The 27,462-nt window shown below is 39.8% G+C and overlaps 1 protein-coding gene across 1 annotated transcript in view; it reads left to right on the plus strand.

Annotated features, from left to right (window-relative positions):
- Positions 1-27,462, plus strand: part of DNAH8 (dynein axonemal heavy chain 8) — a 429,487-nt gene that overhangs the window by 327,924 nt on the left and 74,101 nt on the right. Inside the window, exons 83-87 of the mRNA XM_060190815.1 lie at positions 323-475; positions 856-1,011; positions 9,867-9,983; positions 12,836-12,937; positions 23,306-23,466. Coding sequence (XP_060046798.1) covers positions 323-475; positions 856-1,011; positions 9,867-9,983; positions 12,836-12,937; positions 23,306-23,466 — 689 coding nt within the window. The remainder of the gene's footprint in view (positions 1-322; positions 476-855; positions 1,012-9,866; positions 9,984-12,835; positions 12,938-23,305; positions 23,467-27,462) is intronic.

The following is a 27,462-nucleotide window of genomic DNA, read 5'->3' on the forward strand; positions in this document are numbered from 1 at the left end:
ACCATTAGATGGTGCACACACTATACTTATACAAGCCTTGACTTCAAGTTTCAGTTTCTGCTCCCTTCTGTTTCTGGGGTGGCAGAATATAATACTTTTGAGACCATTTAGTTTCAAGAAATCATCTAGTACCAGGAGCAGAAAAAATTATCTCATTGGTATTAAGTAGTGTTATTGAATAAAGGTACTGAAAACAAGAGTACTCACATGTACTAAGCAAAGGGTAAAAATTATATATATATATATAGAGAGAGAGGCATCTGTTTTATTAAAATCATTGCAAAACATTTTTAAGGAATTTGTGAAATATTTTTAAATACAGGGTGGTTGGGTGCTACTGCAAAATTGTCACCTTGGCCTAGAGTTTATGGAAGAATTATTAGAGACATTAACTACTGCTGAAACCACTGAAGAATCTTTCCGAGTATGGATAACTACGGAGCCCCACGATCGATTTCCAATTACTCTGCTTCAGGTTTGTTATTGTGAAATAAGTGTCTTTTCCTTTAGAGTTAGATGAGTAAAGATGACATAGTGGACATTAGTAAAAGATGGAAACACAATAGGACTTTTGGTTCAGTAGTGAATGCAGTGCAAAAATCTGACACTATAATTGTCAAACTCTTGATTTAAAAAACAGAACCCAGATCATATACATTAATGTGTTTGATACATTATACGAGTTTTAAGACTTGGGTAGTGAGTTATTTGGTTTCAGCTATGATCATTGTAATTAGTTTACACAGTGCTGCATTTCAGTCCACATTTTATGTACCATAGCACATTGCTCTCTGATGTATTTTCCCCTTTATAGTAATTTACAGAAATAAAAGTAATATTTGCTTTCTACAATAGACTTCTCTCAAATTCACTAATGAACCACCTCAAGGCGTACGCGCTGGCTTGAAAAGAACATTTGCTGGAATTAATCAAGACCTTCTGGATATCAGCAATTTACCCATGTGGAAGCCAATGCTCTACACAGTAGCATTTTTACACTCTACAGTGCAGGTAACTTCTGTGCAATTTGTACATATAGAGGAAACTAAGACAATGACAGCCTGTTGTCTCCTTGGAAAGCCCTTTCCAGAGAGCATTGTCCGCTCTCCTCATCCTGTTTTTCTCTACCTCCACAGCCCTTTATCCCACCTGGCAGAGTATACATGTATGTTTTCTCTCTTTTTTCTCTCTTTCTTTTGGGATTAACGGTTTACAGTTGACAGCAAAACACAGTAATTTGTACATGCATAATATTTCCCAGTTTCCACTTAACAATTCAAGCCCACTAGATCCTCCTCTGCCATTATGTTCCAGGACCTGAACCCCCACCCCAGTGTCTTTTCCTTTGGTGCAGTACACCAAAGTTTCCATGTTTTCTAAGTCCTTGATGTGTCCTCCTATCTCCACCTCTGATCCTGACCCTAAGAGTGTATGTATGACACTGAAGGGCGAAGTCTTTGTTATTCTGTAGCCGCTGAAATTTCCCACCACAGGAATAGCTATGGCATTTCCAGAGTTCAGTAAATATTTGTGGGATGAGTGAACTGATTATCTAGATAGGAACTTGGATTTTGAAACTTCCTGTGCTGGCCAAGAATGCTACATATGCCATCTCATGTAATCCTAACAACTGGATTTCAAAGTAGGACTATCACCACTTTCAAAATGGGAAAGTTGAGACCCAGAGAAGTTAAGTGTGCTATATAGGCAAGAGACTCAAGAGTAGAGTCTCACACTGCTACCGTGTGTGTGTGTGTGTGTGTGTGTGTGTGTGTGTGTGTGAAGGCAGTGGTGGAGTTGCCATCTGTTTTGCTCAGGTTATTTGTCATTTGCTTTTACTGTCTATATTCTTACGTGGTAATTTAATCATTTTATGGCTGCCCAGCAACTTATCTATGGGATGTTTTCCTTTTGTTACTGTTGGGTACTGTATTTGAATTTCATATTTTGTCTTGTATTTGAAAGCTATTTAATTTTAATGTGCTTGAGCACATCTTAATTTCATAACAAGATAAGGAAGCTCCTTTAACCTCTTTCTATATTTCTTCCTTCTTAGAGGCTACTGTCAGTGCAAAATGAATCAACTGACTTGTCTCAAGGGTAGGTTTTGGGCTTTGCAAAGTGGCTTGCAGAGAGCTTTGCCTTCTCTTATCCTTGTCTGCCCATTTGTGTGTGTTTGTAGATCAGGGAAGATTTTGATGCTCACCCAAGAAATTACTGGGTATATTACCTTCAAATTCACTGATTGTGCTAGCTTCCAGACTGCCCAACAGAAAGGACTATGTGGAGGGGACAGGCTGGTATTTACCCGTCCTCCCCAACTGCCTCTTACCTCCCACCACTCTACCCTCCTGTTAAAATCAGGTTAAATGTTCGTTGGAGGTTATTTTCACTAAGTTCCATTGTGGCCTTTGGATTGTAAATTAGAGCCTTCAAGCTACAGAGGCCAGTTTCCTATATTCTTATCTGGGAATTGCTCTCTTTGTTAGACCATATCACATTCTAATACACATATTGCCTTAACTTTTTTATTTGATCCCCAATTCACAAAAATATTTTATGATTCTGTTCCCAGTGGTGATGATTCAGTTCTCCCACTGTACTTAACATGAAGAGATGACTGGAGGTGTCTTCCATATGTTCAGTACCACAACCTATGTTTTTAGGGTCCATCATTCAAGCACTAAGCAGAAGGGCAACAGGATTGCAGTCCAGTCATGGGGCTAAAGTGAGCTGGCTTACCTTTAACATAACACATGTGTGTGTTGAAACAGAAAAAGCTCTCCATTGCTAGGACTGTAAAATTAACTATGACATATGGCCAGGGGCATGGCAGGGGGGGGAGGAACTGGCTATCTCTTAAAATTTTGTCCTAGTGTGTGCTTTGAAAGAAAAGCATGTCGCTAAAAGCTAGGCTCATGTCCTTCTTGTGGGAGCCTCCTGTTCTCACACCCTAGAAATTGCCTTGGCTCCATGTGGCCACAACTTCCTGAGAATATTTCAGCATCTTCATGATACTGAAGGTGATTCCTTCTGGTCTCAGGATCCTTCTATGGTTTCCCAATAATTCAAATGCAGCTTCATCCTAGGGTTCAATGCAAAGTCCACACTGACACTTCAGCGTTTTAATTTTAAGTACATCGTCCAGAATCTTGGTATTTTGAAACTCAACACTTTCCTTCCAAAACCTGTATAGAAAGTCTGAATGATGTTTTCTAATTTTTTTTTCCTTGTGAGTGGTCAGTGTTTTGCTCTTTGATGAACACATTCTTCTTCTAGCGTTTAAAACCAAGGAACATTTTAAGCACTGATTCTCAGCCATTGCCTGGGTCCCAGTATTCCTCCTCCTCCTCCTACTCCCACTCCTACTCCCACTCCTACTCCCACTCCTACTCCTCTCGACCACAGCCGTCAGCCATGCCAGGGGAAGGTTTCTAGTAATCTTAACTTCTAGCCATAATCATGAAAACCTGCAGACACCGGCTTCCAGCTTCCAATCACAGCTCTCAGATGTTTTCCCTTCTCTATATCACTCTGCCCCGCTTTCTTCCCTTTCAACACCATATCTGCACAAAGACCAAACCATCCCAATGTAACCCACTTTTTCTTTTTTTTTTTTTTCAAAAGCATAAGGTAGGAGGGGTACAACTCCACACAATTCCCACCACCCAATCCCCATAACCCACCCCCTCCCATGATAGCCTTCCCATTCTCTAGCCCTCTGGGAGCATGGACCCAGGGTTGTTGAGGGTTGCAGAAGGTAGAAGGTCTGGCTTCTGTAATTGCTTTCCCGCTGAACATGGGCGTTGACTGGTCAGTCCATACTCCCAGTCTGCCTCTCTCTTTCCCTAGTAAGGTGTGTCTCTGGGGAAGCTGAGCTCCAGGACACATTGGTGGGGTCTTCAATCCAGGGAAGCCTAGCCAGCATCCTGATGGCATCTGGAACCTTTTTCAAAACATCCCTACGTACCCCATCATTTCTCCTCTTTTCCTTATTAATGTTTTTGCTATTTTCGGGGAGGGGTGCGGAACTCTGGTGATGGGTAGTCTGTGAAATTGTACCCCTCTTTTCCTATAGTCTAGTCGGTCATTACGAAATCAATAAAAGATAAAGAAAGAGAGCTAATAGGATAGCTACAATGGATTGCATCACAGGCTTCCCACTATATATGATGAAATCTTACTTTCTGATGTGACTATACTTGTAGAAAGGGCTCTTAGAGGGTGGTTATAATCAAATTCTTTGAGAAAGGTGAAGTCTTAATATGCTAGGGTCAGTAACCTGCTCAGAAGCAGAGACACCTTTCTTTCTTCTATCTTTTCTCTCAGAAATAAGGTGACCTCTATAAGCAAAGAAAAGTCTCACCAGAACCCAGGCAGGCAGGCAGGCACCCACATCTCCAGCTTTCTAGGCGTCAGAGATGTGTGTATGTGATGTATATGTGTAGTTGATAGAAGAGAGGAAAAGTAGAAGGAGGAATATTAAAATTGCTACTAATTTTTCTGAACACAATAATTGATGATTGTGTGTGGCACTGAGCCTCTGAAGATGTTTGATTCCTCTGCTTTATTTAACTTTTATTTTTAAATTTCTGATAGAGAAGTCAACAGGCAGAGATGGAGAAGAGAGATGGAGAGATACAGGGAGAGAGAGAAAAGAGTGAGATGAGACATCACAGCAAGGTTCACCATCTGTGGATCATTCCCACAGCACACACCCCTACCCCTACCCGTACCCCTACCCCTACCCTTACCCCTACCCCTACCCCTACTCCTACTCCTACTACTTGAGAGTACCATGTGAAAGGACCCAGGTTCAAGTCCCCATCCCCAACTATAAGAAGGAAGCTTCACTAGTGATGAAGCAAGTGTAGGTATCTGTCTCATTCTCCCTTTCTCTCCCATCTATCACAATTTCTGTCTCTACCTAATAAATGAATATATATTTAAAAATTTATAAGATAAAAATAATTCCTTTTTGGTATTGAATCAGGTATCAGCCCTTTATCTTGACACTCAGAGCTGTACATGTTCCATCCTGGAATCATCATGTGAGCATGTATCTCAACTATGCATACAGATTCCCCTTGGTTGCAACAGCACCATCTCTCTGCGATCATATGGATGGCTCATACACAGATTAATTTGGTGTCTACTCCTGGCCTTTGCCAAGCCTGAGCATCTCTTTTCTTTCCAAAGACTAATTTCAGTTTCAGTCTTCCCAGAAACCTCTGATTGATCTTCTCCTTTACACTTATCATCAGTTAAATTTTGACAGTTAATTATACTCACTATCACATTGTCTGTCCTTTGTTTCTAAGTCTTTTCTCAAATAGACAAAAACTTCCTAAAAGTTCATTAATTTTAGTACTTCTCTACTGTATCACGTAGAACTCATCCCATAGTAATTGGATTGAAAAAATTTAGTATTCCAAATAAGTCAAGCAAAATGTTTCCTGCTTATGTGCTTCCAAATAACTTCTTAAGTTCCAGTAGTTTGACTGTCTTCCTAGTATCCAAGATGATAGTTCAGAGGTCTTTTTGTCCCCCTTGTCACCTAGAGAGGTCAGTGAGTACAAGATAAAAAACAAAAAAGGCAAGAAAAGATGTGAAAGAAAAAACACCCACCAAGATGAGATGAGTTAAACAGTCTGTAGACTCTGGTGAATCAGCCTAAAAAGGGAATGTTTTAAATGAAAATTGATAGCAAGTAACATAAAATGAAGCCAATCTCAGCATTGGGGCAATTTTCAAAGATCACATTTTAAGGAGCAACTAAATTGCCATTATGTGGTGCATATAAATGGGAACGTTTCCATAGAGCCAATTTAGGCAGCTTCAGTAATTGGAAAGAAGGAACTAGTTTTTGTTCAGTCTCCTAGCTAATTTAATAGTAAATTAAAAAAAATAATACAATAAGTGAAACATAGGTGAAAACTTTTTTGTATTGATTCTCTTTTTAAGAAAGTAGGGGAAAATATTAACCAATATGTGGCCAACTGAATGCATTTTCATGCTAGCTTCCTAGAGGCCTTCTCAATCTGCCATTGCTCTTAGGAATGAATGAATGAATGAATCTCACCAGCAAGTGTTTTGGTATTTACTCAAACAATACAAAGCCCCATGTCAGAGTCAATTCAGACTCCCCAGAGTGCTCAAATAGAGTATTTTTCATTCTGCTGATATAAACTAGTGTTTGGTAAATAAACATGATCCCTTCCCAAGGTATAGATGCCAAGGGGGGTGGACTTTCAAAGGGAGACAGAACCTGAAAATAGCTCACTTGGATAGTATACTACTTTGCCATGTGTGCCATCCAGGCTTAAAAGCCAGCTCCACCACACTACAGTAAGCTTTGGTACTATTCTCTCTCTCTCTCTCCCTCTCTCTCTCGTCTCCAGGGTTATCACTGGGGTTTGGTGCCTGTACCAAATCCACTGCTCCTGGAGGCTATTTTTGTTGCCCTTGTTTATCGTTGTTGTTATTATTGTTGTTGTATAGGACAGAAAGAAATTGAGAGAGGAGGGGAAGACAGAGAAGGGGAGAGAAAGACACCTGCAGACCTGCTTCACTTCTTGTAAATCAACCCCCCTGCAGGTGGGGAGCCAGGGGCTCGAACTTGGATCCTTACACCAGTCCTTGGGCTTTGCGCCATGTGCACTTAACCCACTGCACTACCGCCCGGCCCCTGGTACTGTGCTCTCTTATACTCTCCCTAACTCTATCTTTAAAAATACAGAGAGAGGGAATTGGGCAGTAGCACAGTGTGTTAAGCACATGTGGCATGAAGCGCAAGGACCACTGTAAAGATCCCAGTTTGAGCCCCCAGCTTCCCACCTGCAGGGGAGTCGCTTCACAGGCAGTGAAGCAGGTCAGCAGGTGTCTATCTTTCTCTCCCTCTCTCTGTCTTCCCCTCCTCTCTCCATTTCTCTCTGTCCTATCTAATAATGACATCAATAACAACAATAATAACTATAACAACAACAAAAACCAAGGGCATCAAATGGGAAAATAAATAAATAAAAATTTTAAATATACAGAGAGAAAGATATTGTCTATTGTCAAAGCACAGGGCTTGGTTATTGGATTAACCATTTTTGCATGAAATACCTGTAAAAACAAATCAAGAGAGCATATGTACATAGAGCAGAAAGCCACTAAGAGAAATTAACACCTTTGAGTCAAGTCTCCCCTTTTGTTACCTGGACTACTTGGACCAGTCTCTCTTCCTGTCAATATTTTCTCATCTAATATGTTCAAGGTGGAAGTTAGTCTCTACCAGCTCATAAGTTTCCAAGTCTTCCTTTTGCTAAGCTGCGTTGATGGAACTAGCTAAAGAATGGGGGTAGAATTTTCACCATTCATGCTTAGTATCTGAAAACTTAACCTAAAGAAGTGCAAGTCTAGTAGTAATGGTAGTAGCTTGCAGTTTAAAAAGCAATTTTTTTGCCCTTGGTTTGATCCCACAGGGTCAGAACATCTTGCCCCAGACTAATCTTCATGGATTGCTTAATATTTTAAAAGCATATTCTGAAAACTAGAAATTAAAACCTTATCACTTTTCAGGAGTTCTTCTCTGACCTGTCCATGAATTTGTACAAGTTAAAATTCACTTAGATTCCTTAAAATTGTGATATTATGGGCAGGAAGTAGATAGCATAATAGTTATGCAAAGAGACTCTCATGCCTGAGGCTCCTAAACCCTAGGTTCAACCCCCTTGAACACCATAAACTCGAGTTGAGCAGTGCTCTGTTAAAAAAAAAAAAGTGGTATTATTTAGTATGTAAAGCATGGAGCAGTTATAGAAAGGATTAGAATGATGAGGAAGCTGTGGAAGATCTGGGAGAAAAAGAAAAGTTTGTATAAGTTTAGAAAGTAGAGAAATGGAGGGGGAAATAGTGTAATGGTTATGCAAACAGACTCTCATGCCTGAGGCTCCAGGTCCCAGGTTCAGTCCCCTCGCCACCATAAACTAGAGTTGAACATTGTTCTGATTAAAAAAAAAATAGTAGTAAAGAAATAGACTTATACCTTCCTGTGGATATATGGGAATTCTGCCCTTCACATGGATATTCACCACAGGCCTTTGGGCCAAAGGTCTAGAAATTAGTTGGGAGAAATCATCTGACTGTCCATTGTTTTTTTAAAATTTTTTTTAACTATTTATTTATTGGATAGAGACAAAAATCAAAATGGGGAGTTAGAAAGAGAGAGAGAGAGACAGACAGACAGACAGACAGACAAACACCTGCAGCCCTGCTTCACCATTCACGAAGCTTCCCCCCTGCAGGTGGGGGCCAGGGGCTTGAACCAGGGTCCTTACATTCTGTAATGTGAGCACTTAACCAGGTATGCCACCGCCTGTACCCTCCATACCCTCCACTGTTTTTTTTTTTTTTTCGTTGAAGTAGAGAAAGCTGATGTCATGGTAGTAGTTATGATCATCTATATGATGTGAGTAGGTGATCAGAGCTTGGAAATACTCACTGGAACACTGATTTACCTTTAAAATAGTTCCCAGAACATCAAGATAATTGACTCATTTGATCTGAGCTCAGTTGTGTTATTTATGGGTAATTTGGCAATTCTTAAAGGTTAACTATTCTTTCAGTAGAAGGAACAATTGACAGAAATGTGAGAGTTTTAAGAAAAATATGTCATGCTCTACAATAGGTATTTTTAAATTTTAGGATTACAGTGTAGAAGTAGCAGGGAATCTAAATGTTCTTTAACACGTAGGACTTTTAGCCTGAGAAACAAAAGCTCAAACCCTTATATTTAACATATGAAACTTTCAAGTTCAGTTTAGAAGTAAATGAATTCATTTGGCAGATATTGACTGAGGACCTACTCCTACTTTCTTGAGTTGGAAATAAGAACCTAGATGGTGGGGAATGCTCAGATGGAGAAACTTAGCCAGTTTCCAGGGTCCTGAGATTAGATGCATCCCAGGGTGGAGAGGTCAGTGAGAACACACACATGTGACATCTCTAGCTAGGAAAGTGTCAACTGTGTGCCCCCACCGCCCATCCCAAGCTTCAAGGAGTATTTATTTGTAAAAAATATGCATTACATAACATACATCAGAAGTAGATGTTCAGACAAAACAACAGGTACATTACACAGACAAAGATCAGAATACATGCATAAGGGAGAAAGCATCAGGGTGAGGAAGCTTAAAACTGTCATTATCCAAATGTCATGTACATTCTTTTGATGCCGTAAAGTAATTGAGTTTATTCCAGTTATCCCATGCGCAACCTCCAAACCCTTAGGGCTGCAGCCAGACATAAGAGTTAGTGGGTGATAGAGAGTGTCAGTACAACCCTCCACTGCCTGTGGGTAGAAATCTCTGAAATATTCAGATTTCACCTTAGAGTAGGGTTTTGTGATAACGGGACAGAGCCTGAAATACAGGACTCATAGTATATATTAGTCAAAAGAATGTACCATGTAGACAAATAACAAACAAAATTCATTTTGCAAACATAGATGCAAATGTAATAATCAGTAGGATTTCCAATAACAAGTATCGGGAAGTCTGGGATCAGAAAACTTCAATACAGACTTTTTATTAAAGCTGAGAATTCTATTTTGTTAAATATCTGTAACTTTATTCTTATAAGCCATTTAGCTGTGTAGCTATGGAATAATATTCCTAATTATGAATACATCTGGAATGATAAACTCTTCTACAAAAATGTTACTTTTTAATACATTTTTATTTTTGATTAATAGTGGGTTATGTAACTTGCTTTAACACCATGTCTTTATTGTGCTTTTTATTTTAACAACAATAATGAAAGGAAATCAACAGCATGTAATTTCAGAATATCACTCAGTACATTTCTTGGATGTTTTTAAGGAACGTCGCAAATTTGGTCCTTTGGGTTGGAATATTCCTTATGAATTCAATTCTGCTGATTTCACAGCTAGTGTCCAGTTTATTCAGAATCACCTCGATGAATGTGATATTAAAAAAGTGAGTGAAATTGTTTTTTGTTTATCACTGTCCTTAAATCAAGATTCTATAGTCATTTCTCCATCTGTGATAGCGATGAAAATGCTGAGCTTCCCCTACCACGCCCCAAACTGCAACTATTCATTCCAGTCAGCTGTTTACTGGTCCAGTGATTTCCGTGCATACCCCCATCATCCCTCACAATGCGTTCTGACTGTCTTCTCATGCTGGTGCGGTTTTCCTTCCACCCCTTCCATCACTCCCTCCCTAGCATAAGCACAACAAAGACAGAACCCTAAGTAGGGAACTTAGTGTATTGAGACATGTCCTGTGCTTCCTTCCTCCTACCACTCCCAGATGTCCGTGTAAGTCAAGAGAATGCATACCTTAGATCAAACTTTCCTTCTTTTATCTCGCTCTTGACATCTTAAAAGTGAAACTGTTAGGGATTGGGTAGTGGTGCACATGGTAAAACTCACCTATCCCTATGCACAAGGACCCTGGTTCGAGCCCCTGCTCCCCTCCTGCAAGGGGAATGCATCATGAGTAGTGAAGCAAGTCTGCAGGTGTCTATCTTTTTTCTTTTTTTCTTTATTGGGGAATTAATGTTTTACATTCAACAGTAAATACAATAGTTTGTACATGCATAACATTCCCCAGTTTCCCATTTAACAATAAAACCCCCACTATGTCATTTATCATCCTTCATGGACCTGTATTCTCCCCACCCACCCACCCCAGAGTCTTTTACTTTGGTGCGATACGCCAATTCCATTTCAGGTTCTACTTGTGTTTTCTTTTCTGATCCTGTTTTTCAACTTCTGCCTGAGAGTGAGATCATCCCATGTTCATCCTTCTGTTTCTGACTTATTTCACTCACCATGATTTTTCTCTCCTTTTCTATCTCCCCTCCTCTCTCAATTTTTCTCTGTCCTGTCAAATAAAATAGAAAGTAAGAGAAAAAAAAAAAAGGGAAGAATAGCCACTGGGAGCAATGGATTTGCAGCGCAGGTACTGAGCCACAGCAATGAGTGAAAATGTTATCTGGGGGAATGGGTGGTGGTGCACCTGGTTGAATGCATATGTTACAATATGCAAGGACCAGCGTTCAAGCACCGCCCCCCCAGTCCCTACCTGCAGAGGAAAGCTTTGCAAGTGCTGAAGCAGTGTCACAAGTGTCTCTCTCCCTCTCTGCCATCCTATTTCCTCTCTATTGCTGGCTATCTATATCCAATAAATAAATAAAGATAATAAAAAAATTAAAGGGGATTGGGTGGTAGCACAGTGGTTAAGCATACATGGTGTGAAGTGCAAGAACTGGCTCAAGGATCCCAGTTCGAGCTTCGGCTCCCCACCTTCAGGGGAGTCGCTTCTCAGGCGGTGAAGCAGGTCTGCAGGTGTCTATCTTTCTCTCCCCCTCTCTGTCTTCCTCTCCTCTCTCCATTTCTCTCTATCCTATCCAACAACAACGACATCTGTAACAACAATAATAATGACCACAACAATGGTAAAACTATTTTAAAAAGAAAAAATGTTATCTCCTTGCCTAGGTGAAAGTTCTTTCTCACCTTAAGTCACATCCCAACAAATACTGAAGTTTATTAAATAGTTTCTAATGATGGCCACTAGTCATTGTATAGCACTCTATCATGGCTCTCATTTTTGCCTTCATAACTGTGAGTTATGTCCAACAGGCATTACTATTATCCCTATTGTACTCATAAGGTGGTAGACCAGTGAGGGTAAGGGGCTTCCTCAAGGTCACAGAGCTAAGAATACAAACTCATTTGAACTTTTGAGAATCTGTTTATGAATGCATTTGAGGAGGTTAATGAGCCTCTCAGAGCCTGTTTAGTCATTTGTAAAATAGCTATAATTCATGAAGAATAAATGAGTTAGCATTTGTGAAAATGCAGTATATGGTACATAATAAGGGCTCCATAAATGTAAATTTTCTGTTCTCCTTCTCTCCTGTCTCACAATAGATCTTAAAGAAAATTATAGATATTGTGGAATCAATGGTAATGATAAGCCATAATGAATTTTCACTTTAGCAGGTGAGAAGTCTGGAACCAATCCATGAAGTTACAGATATTAAATATATGACAGTTTCATTAAACAGTATATTGTAGAAGTTTATGATTTCTGATTGTTTGTAATTTTAGTATATACAGGTAATAGCTTAGAATAGTTATTTCAGAACGTAATGAAACTGAAAAATAAAATTTTAGCCAAGGAGAAGTAAATAAAAACCAAGCATCCTTGCTTTTCTTATCTCAAAGGTATTGAAAGACTTTTTTAATTAAAAAAACTATTACTGTATGAAATGTATTGTTAGTATATGATTGCTATAGAAGGGAATACTTATATGTAGTTATCACAGAATGTAGCTCACAGAATGAAACAACAAAAGATTGCATTCTAGAAAAATGTTACAAATGAATAACCTAGTTGCTCTCATGCTGATTTAGAAAATATATTACTAAGAAAGCATATTAACATGCTGATTACTTGATTTTTCTCCGTTTTTCAGTAAACATGACTTGCTCCTCTAACAACTTGGCACTACTATAATGAGTATTAGAGATGATTGCATCCACTGAGTGAAAAATAGTCTTCTCTTCCTTATTTCAAATAATCAATGAGCAATATATTCACCCGTGTTTTGTATTGTAGGTTTTTCTTTGGTGAACAAATCCTAATAGTTCCAGTCATTAAATAGCACAAGTGTGATTAATATAAGATAATGGGTAATATTAAATGCAGTCTAGCTAGTCCTTTCCCAGAGCTTTCCTCTGGGGAAGACCTGGAATGTTTAGAGTTGTTTATTTGGATTGACAATGAGTAATCTTTTCCTTTCTTTTTTAATAAAGGGTGTGTCATGGAATACAGTTCGGTACATGATTGGAGAAGTACAATATGGAGGCAGAGTGACAGATGATTTTGACAAACGTTTACTTAATTGCTTTGCTAGAGTAAGTCAATTTAGAAAAAAGTGGAGGTACATTTTATTATAGTTTCCTTCCAAGCATGAGGGGTTTTTTATTATTATTCCTGCTTATAAAAATTAAGCTACTGGGGGATTATAAAGCTGAACTGCTGAAAAGAATCACCCCCCCTCCAAAAAATGAACAATCTGCTTATAGTACAGAGCAGAATTGCAATCAATTCTCAGTGACTTGTGAATAGACTAGCTGTATAGACAAGTTGCTCATGCCCTGCGTCTCTCCCCATCCTGTCACCTCCTGTTTTCCAGTCTTTCCTTGTTTCTCTAATCCTTGGGAAAGAAATAATAACACTGGACAAAATTTCTCTGCCTCTTTCTCTGAGTACAAGACATATGGTGATTTCAAATCCCAAGATAAGTGGTTGGAAGAATAACTTATTTTGAATTTTTTCTCATTTTTCTACTAGAACAAACAATTGAAAAATGATGAGGTGTTAATTTTTTCCTCTCTTCCCCCCAAAATCCATTAGTATATGTTAGTAAATACTTTCGTAACCAATGGAGCCATCACACCTAAAATGAAAATTTCTACAGGTCATCTTAAGATTTCTACATATTAAAGAAGTAATGCACATTACTTAAGTGGGATAAAAAACAGACATGTATTTTCTTACCACCAGGGTTTTTTCTTATCACTGGGGATTGGTGCCTATACAATTCTACCACTCCTGGCAGCCATTTTTTCTCTCTGTTTTGATAGAAGATGAGACACAGAGATAGTTTTTGAAAGAGAGAGAGAAGGAGTGATGCCTACAGTACTACTTCAGTACTCCTTAAGCTCCCCCCACCCCGCAGTTAGGGACTGGGGATTTGAACCCAGGTCACTGTTCATGGTAACATGTGCATTCTATCTGGGGCATCATACTCCTGGCCCCTCAGGTATGTATTGTATGGCCATATACCACATATATCAAGTGTGTGATATGATTAATCTCTGAATCAAAATTCCTCTCCCAGCATATATCCCAGAGAAATTCTCAGAAATTTCAAGGATATATTCAAAGATATTCTTCATAATATTGTTTGGGGGAGTGGAAAATTGATGACAACCTAGGAGTCTTGTCATGAGGCATAAACAAGTTGAATGTTATAGAAGCTGATCAATATAGAACTTGAAAGAAATGATCCATGTGACATCATGCATAGAATTTAGAAACATGGAGGTGAGGGCAGAAGGTGGGGGTGGATAACGTAGTTATGCAAGATTTCATTTATAAAGCTCAAAGGTCTCAGGTCAACTCCAGCACCACCATAAACCAGAGCTGAGCAGTGCTCTGGTTATTTATAAAATGGAAACACTGACAAGTCCATAGCGTTCTTTTTTTTAAAGAAAGCTTCTTTTTAATTTTTTTAAAAATTATTTTTATATTACAGAATTACATGTCGACAGGGGTTTGAATCCACACCATTCCCACTACCAAAGTTCTGAATCTTCACTCTCCCCACTGTAGTCCACCACAGTTCCTCTAAAGTTGTAGACATGGGTCAACCATCTTCTCTACAACTATCTGTTCGTATTTATACATAATTGCCCCTTCTTTTTCTAATTAAATCCTCTCTCCCCCTATAGCCACTCATAACATCGTAGCTACCTCCATATGTCCCTCTCCTTCTCCTTCTCCTTCTCTCTCTCTCTCTCTGGGTGCTGATGGAGCTGGAGTGCAGAGTTCTCTTATCTTCATCCTATCACTTCTCCCCTACGGGGGGGTATAGATCAAGGTTATTTTTGGGGAGCAGAAGATAGGAATTCTGGTTTCTGTAGCAGCTTCTCCACTGAGCATGGGCATTGACAGGTCAATCCATACCCCCAGCCTGTTTCTATCTTTCCCTAGTGGACCAGAGCTCTGGAGATGAGAGGGTCCAGGACACATTGATGAGGTCGTCTGCCCAGAAAAGTCAGGGTGGAGTCATGGCAGCATCTGTAACTTGGTGTCTATAAGGTGGCATGACCTAAGTTGAGACAAGATGGTTAATGAACAGGAACCAAACAGTAGGATCAGAGCAGATGAGATTATGGATTTTAGGGTAGAAGAAAGCTAAGAGAACCATTTTAGGCATACAGCTATAGTAGTTTTGCTTGAGTTTGATGAGGTTAGATGAGAATATCGTTCGTCTGAGAGAATGGTGTCAGAGTAGAGAAAAGGGCTAGAAAATTGGATTAGGGCTGGGAGTAGCTTCCATTCTTATAAAAAAATTATTATGTTTATTTATTAGATAGAGCCAAGCAGAAATAGAGAGGGAAGGGGGTGGTAGACAGAAAGGGAGGGAGACAGAAAGACACCTGCAACACAGCTTCACTGCTCACAAAGCTTTCCCCCCTGCAGGCAGGGACTGGGGATTCGAACCCAGGTCCTTGCACACTGTAACACGTGCACTCAACTAGGTGCACCACCAACCACCCCCTCTTTTATTCTTTAAGAGAAAGGTAAATAATGGCAGAGAGATTACACAGAGCACTGTTCCTCCACCCATGGAGTTCTGATTGGTTTTTGTCTCTAGTTGCTCTCATGCTGTGCCAGGGGTCAAACCAGGGCCTCACAGAAGCAATGGCAGATGCTCTCCAGCTGGATCCCCTCCCTTGCCCAAATTAAGAACATTTAAGTAAATGTCCTCAGAGAGAAGGATATGGGAAGTAAACATAATAAATGAAGAGAAAAATGAAGATAAAATAGACCTAGACTCTTAAGAATAAAATAAAATGGTATGATAAACTCACTTCTATACCTGAGATTCAAAGGAGGGAAAAAAGGTTTTTTTTTTTTTTTAAGTATACTTTGTGATAGGCTAATTGTAAAAAAAAAAAAAAAAAAAAAACATTGGAGCTTTAATACCAAAGACTGTGAGAAGTGGTTAGAGTTTAGATAGGTTGTGCAGACATTACCAGCAGTACTGCCAGAGAAAGAAGGGGTGGGAGTTAGAGGGTCCAGGACCATTTCTAGTTTTGATCTAAAAAACTAGAGAATGGGACTGTTGGGGCTAGGTGGTGGTGCACCTGGTTGAGTGCACATGTTACAGTGCATAAGGACCCAGGTTTGAGCCCCTAGTCCTCACCTCAGGGGGAAAGCTTCAAGAGTGGTGAAGCAGTGCTGCCAAGTGCCTCTCTCTCTCTCTCCCTAGCTCCCCCTTCCTTCTTGATGCCTGAGACTGTCTCTATCCAATAAATACATAAAGATAATAAAAACAACTTTTAAAAAAGAGAGAGAATGGGACTATTGACAGAGAAAAGGAAGAGCTTCATGAGGAACTGAAGGTGGAGATTAGGAGCTCTATTTTAATCATGTAGCTTTTGAAATGTGTATTAGATCCATGTGTATCCAAATAGAGTTGCCTGTAAATTAGTTGTAAGCTCCAGAAAGGCAGTAGCTTCATCTGACTAATTTACTGCCAAGTTCCCAACACCTATAACAGAACTTTTTCTGTAGTAGGTGACCAATAAGTATTTGTTGAATAAGGTAATTAATGTCATTATTTTTAAATATATAATTGGATTTACAGATCTGGAACTGAGAAGGGGGCTGGCTAGAGAAAAAGACTTTGAATTCATCAGCATAAAAATGATGTTTTAAGTTATGCTATTAAGTATTATTCTCATCAAGGAGAAAGGGTTTCAAGATAAAAGAGGGGAAGTTGGGCAGACGACCTCACCAATGTGTCCTGGAGCCCCGCTTTCTCAGAGCCCTGCCCCACTACAGAAAGAGAGAAACAGGCTGGGAGTATGGATAGACCTGTCAATGCCCATGTTCAGTGGGAAATCAATTACAGAAGCCAGATCTTCCACCTTCTGCATCCCACAATGACCTTGGGTCATACTCCCAGAGAGATAAAGAATAGGAAAGCTATCAAGGGAGGGGATAGGATATGGAGTTCTGGTGGTGGGAATTGTGTGGAGTTGTACCCCTCTTATCCTATGGTTTTTGTCAGTGTTTCCTTTTTATATATATATAAAAAATTTAAAGGGGGGAGCACTAATAACAAGGTTTTGAATACTTGAATGTAGCAAAACAGAATATATAGTTAAAGACTGGGATATGAGGCTTGGGAGACAGCAGAATGGTTATGCAAAAAGATTTTCATGCCTGAGTCTCTGAAGTCTCAGGTTTAAACCCCAGCACCCCCATAAGCCAGAGCAAGAAAGGAAGGGAAGAAGGAAGGGAGGGAGGGAGGGAGGGAGGGAGGGAGGGAGGAAGCAGGAAGGCAGGCAGGCAGGCAGACAGGAAGGAAAGAAGAAAAGGAAGGAAGGAAGGAAGGAAGGAAGGAAGGAAGGAAGGAAGGAAGGAAGGAAGGAAGGAAAGAAAAGGAAAGCAAATATCTAGGGGTGTGATTCAGTGGTAGAACACGTGCATTGCACATGAAAGATTCTGGGCTTGATCCCCAACCACCATATCAACCACCTCTGATTAGACATTCTTAATTTTAATCTCTTTGGTTATCATTTTCTATTCCTTTGGTTGCAATTTTTCCATGCCATCATATTTTAGATGGATCTCTTATAATTAACTATTATCTGTGACTTTCTATACCCAACCTGAGTATTTGCATTTTAACAAATTAAATACTTTATTGCTATGATTATAGACTTTTTTGGGAGTCGAGTGGTAGTGCACTGGGTTAAGTGCAGGTTTTGCAAAGTGCAAGGACTGGCATAAGGATCCTGGTTTGAGCCCTGGGCACTCCATCTTCAGGGGAGTCACTTCACAAGCGGTGAAGCAGGTCTGCAGCTGTCTTTCTCTCCCCATCTCTGTCTTCCCCTTCTTTCTCCATTTCTCTCTGTCCTATTCAACAACAATGACATCAATAACTGAAACAATAGCAACATAAGGGAATAAATAAATAAATAAAAATTTAGACTTTTTAACTTATTGCCACTATCTTATGTTCTGATTTTCACTAACCACACTATTTTACCTTCTTTCTTCTCCTGTACCTTTAAAAATATGTTTTTTATTTCTCTCTACTGATGTGAAAACTAAATATTCTAGCCCTTACACTTTTCTAACATGATTTACTGATATAAAAGTCTGGCCTTATCTTACCGACTTTAACTCTGAAGCTTCTGACATATTTTGCATATTGTTGTAGAGCATTTTGAGTCTGCCTTACTCCTATTTACTCATTTTGATGATTTTCAAAGTCAATACTGATTTTTATTTACCAAAACATTAGTACTTCTTTTGTTTACCACGCTGATATTGCCCTATTCTCCTTGGTAGAAGAATGACAGCCCAAACCTTATGATAGGGGAGAAACATGAGTATGGGTGCAGGTACTGGAAGATGGGGAAGATGGGGCTGTTTACTTCAGAAAGTGTCTATGTTCATAGTCAAATGAAAAACATCATCAGATGAGTGGCTATAGGTCATCAGCTGAGGAGAAAAGAGAGCAAGTTTGAGACACTCAAAGAAAAAAGGAGAAAGAATGGTTGCTTTGGGCAATGAGAAGGGAATATATGATGCTAATACACATGTTCTGCTTCCCCCACTAGATTTTAATCCCATTAAAGTGAGAACCAAATCTTCTAGGTCTCTGTATCCCTTCTCTCTAGTACCCAGGGGCATATTCAATACATCTGTTGATGTTGGTAAACAATTTAATCTCAGCAGATTGAGGATTTTATATACCTGGGGTGATAGTAGTCTAAAATAGAGTGGTTTGGATTGAAATATATCTGACCCCTGAGCACAACCTGAAAATTAGGTATACTTATTTTTAAAAAAAACAAAACTTACCATATTAGCTTTAAAAAAATGCTTAGTCTCTTTTTTGTAAGTCAATAGAAGTGTTGATTAGCCAACTATCTTAGTCATTTTGTCTTTGTTTTATTGAAACTACCTAACCCAAAGATGTCAAGAACTCCACAGTTTGCTGGTAAAGCACAGGAGTTTCTAGGAGGCCTTTTTGCCTTTTGTATCAGAATTAGAGCTGTTTCTAGGAGGCTTCTTTGTCCTCAAGGTAGATAGCTGGGTAGGGGTGATATAAAGGAGAGGGAAAATCATACACACACACACACTCTCTCTCTCTCTCTCTCTCTCTCTCTCTCTCTCTCTCTCGTTCTTCACTCTCTGGGAAATAGTGTGGGACATGCAGATCTTCTGGTTTAGAACAGGTTCCTTATTTAGATCCCAGATCATTGGCTCTCCCTGAATAACAGGGTTTCTCTGTGCTACATTTCATATTCTAGCTTCTCAGAACTTTGTTTCCAGTAACTACTATCCTAAATGAGAAGATAATCCAACTATTTTACCTTCCTTTTTTTTTTTTCTCATGCCTCCAGGGTTATTGCCGGGGCTTAGTGTCTGCACTATGAATCTGCTGCTCCTAGCATCCATTTTTTCCATTTTTTAAATCTGCTATTATTGGATAGGACAGATAGAAATTGAGAGAGCAGGGGAAGACAGAGAGGGAGAGAGAAAGATAGACCTGCTTCACCGCTTGTGAAGTGACCCCTCTGCATGTGAGGAGCCAGGGACTTGAACCAGGATCCTTGCTCAGTTTTTTGCGCTCCATTCTATGTGCACTTGACCCGGTGCACCACTGCTTAGCCCCCTCCAACTATTTTCTCTTGTTTATACTCCTGGGTAACTTCCCTAGCCATAGTTTCCCTCTCTTTCCTTACGTTTTCACCTGTTTCTCTTTTTTTCTCTCTCTCTCTCCCTCTTCTTCTCTCTCCTTTTCTCTTCCTTTCTTTTAATTGCACTAATCTTTCTTATTAGTTGTCATGATCCTAGTGCTATTCTCTTTAATAACTTTCTCCTACATTTCCTTAGAATTGAACCACCTTCAGTGACTCCAGTCTGACCTTTGAGCAATCCTCTTCCTTATTACCATGGACTCAGCATTCAATTATTCAGACTTTCTACTCTTTTTCTTTCTTTTTTTTTTCCTTCAAGGTTATCACTGGGGCTCGGTGCCAGCACTATGAATCCACTGCTCCTGGAAGCTTTTTTTTTTTTCTTCATTTTGTTGTCCTTGTTATAGTTGTTACTGTTATTGTTGCTATAGCTTATGGATAAGACAGAGAGAAAAGGAGAGAGGAGGGGAATACAGAGAGGGGGAGAGAAAGATAGACACCTGTAGACCGGCTTTGCCACTTGCGAAGTGACACCCCTCCCCCCTGCAGATGGGGAGCTAGGGGCTTAAACTGGGATCCTTGTGCTGGTCCTTATGCTTTCCGCCATGTGCACTTAACCCGCTGCACTACCACCCAAGCCCCCAGTCTTTCTACTTTTCTGTCTCACCTACTCCTTTCCCTCTCTTATGTTTCTATTCAGCTGGGATCTGTTCTAGAAGGCTCCTCAATAGCCAGAGAGGTGATTTGGGATAAGATTGTAAGGACATGAGACAACACTTGAACCTGACAACAGGAAACCTCTGGGGGAAGACTGCAGAAAAGTACCATGGGCCCCACATCTTACCTTCCCCTGACTTTAGATCAGTCCTGTGTTTCTCCTTCTAACCTTCACTTCCTCTTTGCTGCCATTTTACCCTAACCATATTATCCAGAGTTGCCCAAGTGAGGGTCAGATGAATTGTACATCTTCAAGCTAATGCCTTTCAATTTGGGAGCTATCTTTTGTAAGAAATTTCCTGGAGTCTCCCAAAGTAATTCTGTGTAGATATCATATTCTCAATTTGACTCTGCCCAAAATTGTCCTCCAGGTTTGATAAACCTGGAGGTTTGTGGTTTGTGATTCTACTATTGACATGCATGTGAATAAAGGTAATAAAGAACCAGAAAGAAATCTCATTTTGCTTTGATAGATGTGTGTCATCTGGCAACACTGAACTCAGTCTAGATCATTTGCTGCCTGTGTGCTGAAAAGCCTGTGGCCCCTTTGCCTCCCTAGTAATCCATATCAGTAAAAATATAATATTTCCAATTAATGACCATGATCACAGCACTGCTCTCTTTAATAATTTTTTCACCTGCTCCCAATCTCTTAAACATCAGCCCTTACCGTGACATCCTTAGTCATTCATACTATGATCTCACTTCACATTTCCTGTCCTGTCTCTTACCATTATGTATGTCCTAGACTACAAATTTTCCCCCACTGCTTTCACATATTTTGCACAAGTTATTCTATGTTTTGTGTGGTTTCCTCAAGTCAAAAATTCCTGTCAAAATGTCCTTCAAGATATCTTGAAAATCGCCTCATAGATATTGCCTTGCCTGGCATCCTTCTTTTTCTTTCTTCCTGCTTTGAAATATCTCTGATATTTTGTTTGTTTTTCTTAAATATTTATTTATTTATGAGAATAGAGTATCACTCCAGCACATGGGGCTTGGGGGATAGAACTCAAACCTCACACATGCAAGCCTTGTGCCCTACTCAGTAAGCCACCTTCCTGGCTGCAGCATTTTGCTCATTTTTTATTTCATTTGGCTCATGCCTTCATGTACTTTGTACTATAGTTATTATGTAATTTGTTTATGCTTCCACTGGGTTACAAGTTCCTTGAAGGAAAGGACAGTGTGTGTTTCATTGTTGCATCTTGTGCTCATTCTAAACTGAGTGCCTTATGCATGAGTTAAATAGGATAGAGACCTTCATCCAGTACAGAAAAAGAGAATGAGCACACAGAATCTTTCATGGCAAATGCTGGACCTGAAATGAACTAGAAGGGCATGGAAGGAAGGCAATGGAGAAAGTGTAGCCAGTAGAAGTAAATCACAACCCTCTGTCTTGTTCCACCAAGTGATTCAGATATCTTGCCTGTATCTCCACTCCTGTTTTCCCATCATTTGTCTTCCTATGGGAAAAATCCTTCTCTCTCTCTCTCTCTCTCTCTCTCTCTCTCTCTCTCCCCCACCTCAGAAATAAGATTATCATCTCCCCTCCTCTGTACCATGTGAGATTGAGGGCTGTCAATCATTGGAACAGAGCAGGCTGCAAGACTTCCTCTCTCCTTTTTCTATTAGACACTATAGGCATTGCCTTAATGCTGACTCATAGACATTCAGCATAGTTTCCCCTCCTCTTCAGAATAAGTCTGTTCACACTAAGCATATATTTATTCTCTGGCTGTGACATTGCAGATAATCAATTCATATGGAATGACAAAAGGATGTCTTAAGGTGAACAATAAGATGATTGGATACATTTGCTTTTCATGGTCAGGGACATAACTTAATTAACAGAGGTAGCTCTTGCAAATCTGAGGTGGGAGGGAAGTGTTGATAGATTGCGAGATGTTTTCTGACTGTGTGTGGAACTCAGTGTTGGTGCCAGCCATGCTGAGCATAAGCACAGACTCCTACCATGAGCCTCATTTGGAGAAAAGGGGAGGTAGTGATAAAGCCCAGATAGTACTTTGATATTCTCTCTCTCTCTCTCTCTCCCCTCCCTCCCTCGTTATCTCTCTCCCTCCCTTCCTCCCTACTCCTATTCAGAAGTGAGGTTGAAGGCTGTCAATCACTGGAACATAGCAAGTTTGCAAGACTCCCTCTCTCCTTTTCTCTATTAGACACTGCAGTCATTGCCTCAACACTGGCTCATAGATATTCAGCATTGTTTCCCCTCCTCTTCAGAATAAGTCTGCTCACACTAAGCATGTATTTATTCTCCAGCTGAGACATTGCAGATAATCAATTCATATGGAATGACAAAAAGATGTCTTAAAGTGAACAATAAGATGATTGGATACATTTGCTTTTTGTGGTCAGGGACATAACTTAATTAACAGAGGTAGCTCTTACAGATCTGTTTTGTGAGATGTTTTCCATCTGTGTGTGGAGCTCAGTGTTAGTGCCAGCCATGCTGAGCATAATAAGCACAGACTCCTAGCATGAGCCCCATTTGGAGAAGGAAGACAGTGATAAAGCCCAGATAGCCTCCCATCTCTGTCTCTCTGTCTCTTCTCTCTCTCTCTCTCTCTCTCTCTCTCTCATGTGTCTGTGTGTGTGTGTGTGTGTGTGTGTGTGTGTGTGTGTGTGTGTGTGTGTGTGAAAGAGACAGAGAAAGAGAAAAGGAAGTTATCTCCCCTCCTCTGCATCATATTCCTAATCCTATTCAGAAGTGGGGTTGAGGGCTGGCAATTACTGGAACAGAGCAGGCTTGCAGGACTCCCTCTCTCCATTTCATTTTCAGCAAATATTTTCTGAGGTGGAAAAAAGAGGCCCAGGTTCCGTGTTGGAACCTCTCACTATTGTTAAAAGCCTCTCACTATTCTTCACACATGTGCTAATGATTCTATCAGTGATTTTGCTAAGGCACTTTCAAACCCAATACTATAAAAACTATTGAAATGGAAATAGGGTGACCCCTCTTTATAGTGGTATTTTTCATTTAGATATTCATCAATTTTATTTCTTCTGGTGTTTCCCCCTCCTACATAGGTCTGGTTTAGTGAGAAGATGTTTGAACCAACATTTTGTTTTTATACTGGATATAAAATACCCGTGTGCAAAACCCTGGACCAGTATTTTGAATACATTCAGTCACTGCCATCCCTAGATAACCCTGAAGTCTTTGGACTGCACCCTAATGCTGATATCACGTAAGTTTTTGGCATTTTTTCATCTGAAGGGGTTATTTGTAACTCAGCCTGCAAAGACTGTGCATTTCATTTTCTCTCTTAATCTCCCTGCTTTCCCCTTCTTTTTATTTCACTGTGAAAAATAGTGTCACTTCCTGTATCCCAATTACAACCTTGTCATATCTTGGCCAGCTCTCCCCTCACTAAATCTTGATGCTCCAAAGTTTATGACATTAAAACTCTAATTTATGCATTGATTATTTCTCCTCTGCATGTCATAAAACCAATTGGCATTGGTGCTCTCCATTGATAGGGTAGGAGCTTCCAAGCTCCTGGCTCCTTATAAAAACAAGCAAGCAAGCAAACAAACAAAACATTAAAAATAATAACCCCAAATAGAATCTGAAAGGTCCAGGAGGAGAGAGAGAGAGAGAAGAAATTGAAAAATTGAATTTCTGCTTGATCATCTTTTTTATGGACCCTGTCTCCTTTCTGGCTCACTTGCCTCCTTCTCTCATAAGGTCCCTACTCTAGACATTGTGGTGAGACAATGAGTGAAGAGAAAAGGAATACATCCAAGTCTTTTAGCCCCTTTGGATAAGGGCTCAGCCCTAACCTCTCTGCAGAAGCAATTGTCTTCTGGATAATCATTATTTTTAGTCCATTCACTAAGACTGCAATATTCATACCCAAGAGAGAGTTTTCCTGAAGTAGAAGAAACTGACTCCACTGACAGATTCAAAGCTGTAGTCACTGAAGAGTCTGTAATACTTGTTTTCTGGTGACATACTTGTTTCTGCAATGCATCAGACCTGCAGTGCACCTTCTGGTCCTCTGCTTTTGCTGGACTTCCCCAAAGTCGAATGCTTTCTCCTCCATCTCTTTCCACCTCTAGCATCCATCCTACCTCTTGCACAAGTCTTGGCCTTTTTGACCTCTGTCACCTACATTAATTCTCAATACTCTATATCCACTCATCTCTCCACACTGCTTTTCAGTTTTAAAGGCATGAGAATTACCCAGAAGATTCCTTAATGGCTAAAAATCTTTCCAGACCTCATCATGGATCCATGGAGATTCTTGGGTGGCACCTTTGTTATTTGAAAAGGGTATCAAAAATTAAGTGGAGACAGGAAAGAACTCAATAAATTTAAGTGATACATTTGAGCATCAACTTAAATATTGTCTAAAAGAAAGAACACAAAGAAGTAGTTTTAATTTATCTGAGACTGAACATGTGAATCAGACTACCTCACTTGTTTGCTCAAAAACCTTCTACAGCTCCACTCTTTCTAGAAGTCAAGGTCAAAGGCCAAGCATGTCATAAAGATGTCCTGTTATGAAACCATGTATCTCTCACCACAGAATGCTTGCACTTCCTGGAGAAGTCTTCACCCATTTCTAAATGGCTTTGTGGCTCACTTTTTGAACCACTTCTGGTACTTGCTTAAATGTCACCTTTTCAGTGATGACTTTCCTGGTTGCCCTCTTAAAAAATGTCATTTCATTCTCACCTTCTACACTGGACTCTGTCCTCCATGCCTGTTTCTTTCCCTCTTGATGATATCACCAAACTGACATTCTCTGTAGTTGTTTTTGTTGTTGTTGCCTATTTGCCATCACTAAACAAAAACTATTATGTCTGGCACCTTTCTCTACTAGATCTCATTCCTAATTGTGCTAACCTATACCTGGAACTCAAGAAATATTTAGTAAATATTAAATTCCTCTAGATAGTGATGGATCTAATTAATAGAGGTGGTCTCTAGAAAGATATCTTGAATTCATGGGAGTGAGCAAAAAATCAATGTTACCTCTTATAAATTTGAGATTGAAATGACACACATTCTGAACATTCTATTTCTGACAAAAAGCTCAAGGAGTCGGGATCACTGATTCTTGGGGAGTCTGACCAACTTCCAGGGTTCTTCCAAGGAAGTCATAAAACAGGTTGAAACCATAGTTCACCTTGACTTAACAGAAAAAGCACTCTTACTCTTGGATTACCCTAGGCAGTTTTTATCACCAGTTCTCAATGAAGATAAATCAGAGCTAGATAAAGTCCAGAGAAGAGCAACTTAAATGTAATTGGGATGGAGGCAATGAAGAAAACAAAGCACTTAATTTTTTTACCCTCACTTTTGTAAGCCCTTAGAAAAGTTGCAAGTGCAGTGAACATTAGGTTCACTAATTGTTCCCTTTTGCTTTTTCTATTTTGGAGTCTCTATATCTACATGTCCACAGTTGTGTTCATATATATAACCACATATACATTTCTCTCTCTCTCTCTCTCTCTCTCTCTGTGTGTGTGTGTGTATGTGTGTGTGTGAGATTCCAAGTAGTGGACAGAACTAGGAAGTATGTTTTTTTTTTTTTTTTTACAAAATACAGTAAGTGAATGTTAATAACTGCAATTACAGTTGTACATCCCAGGGCTCATCCTTGTCCTCCTTCATTCTGTATTGATTGCAGCTGTTCTCCCACTGTGAGACTTCTGGTGCCCAGTACCTTCACTATTTACTCAGTTGCTCTGACTTGAGCCACCAGAACAACTGCCAACAACAAACATATTAGAGGCACAATTTCTTTCTTTATTTTAATTTTTATTAGTGATTTAATATTAACTTGCATATTTTTAAGATTTCAGGGCATAATTTCACACATAGTGCATGTAAGTCAATGTGCCCTCCAAAACCCTGTAACCCCTTTCATAACCATATCACTTCTCATAAAGTCTAAGAGACATGTTGCATACTGATAACTGTTGCAGATTTCTTTTTTTTCTTTTTGAGCTTTAATTATCTTTATTTATTGGGTAGAGACAAAACCAGAATTTGAGAGGGAAGGGGGAGGCAGAGAGGGAGAGAGACACCTGCAGCCCTGCTTCACCACTCACAGAGCTTTCCCCTGCAGGCAGGGGCCAGAGGCTCGAACCTGGGTCCTTACACATTGTAACACGTGTGCTTACCACCTGGCCCTGTTTTTTCTCAGAGCCCCGGCTGATGGTGGAGCTGGAAATTGAACCTGGGACCTCAGAGCCTCAGGCAGGAGAGGCTTTTGCAGAACCCCCGTACTGTTTCCCCTGCCCTGTTTTATCATCATCATCTTCTTCTTCTTCTTCTTCTTCTTCTTCTTCTTCTTCTTCTTCTTCTTCTTCTTCTTCTTCTTCTTCTTCTTCTTCTTCTTCTTCTTCTCCTCTTCCTCCTCCTCCTCCTCCTCTTCTTCTTCTTCTTCTTCTTCTTCTTCTTCTTCTTCTTCTTCTTTTTTAATATTTATTTATTCCCTTTTGTTGCCCTTATTGTTGTTGCAGATTTCTTTGGTTTAGTCTAGAAGTCAAGATTTTTTTAGAATTACTTTTTGTCCTTAGACTATATCATATATATATATATCTGAGATTATACAGAGTATTTTGTTCAGAAGTCACTCCAGTTGTCTTTTCTGTGTGGCTATGCTATCAATTTACATATAGGTAAACTTACATTTATGCTTGCAAAAGAATAAATATTCTTTTTCCTATATTACATTCTGGGTTTGTGCCATCTTTGTTGATACTTTTAAATATGTAAAATATGAGCTGGCAAGAGAGGTCACCTGGGGGGTAACCTGCTTTGTTATGCTTGCAGCCCAGATTCCAGTTCTGGCCTCCACAACACTGAGGGAAACTGAAGTGTTGTTTCCTCTCTCCCTCTGTTTCTCCATCACTGTCTTTATGTTCCCTCCTTGTGCCACCGGGGTTACTACTAGGGCTCTGTGCCTGCATGATTCTACTGCTCCTGTCAGCCATTTTTTAAAATCATTTTTTTATACTGAAGATAAGAGACAGAGAGAGGAGACACTGAAGCTGTGCTCTGCTGCTTGTGGGCACTCCCATATGATAGCCTGTGGCTTAAGCACTGGTCCCTGTGCATGGTGAAGTGTGTCCAGTGCTGGGTGAACTATCTGCCAGCCCTTTATCTTTCTCTTTCTAGCTGAATGAAAAGGCCTTGAGAAGTGAAGCCCTACAATGCCATATATATA

Source organism: Erinaceus europaeus, chromosome 4 (genome assembly GCF_950295315.1).
Source record: "Erinaceus europaeus chromosome 4, mEriEur2.1, whole genome shotgun sequence".
NCBI lineage: Eukaryota > Metazoa > Chordata > Mammalia > Eulipotyphla > Erinaceidae > Erinaceus > Erinaceus europaeus.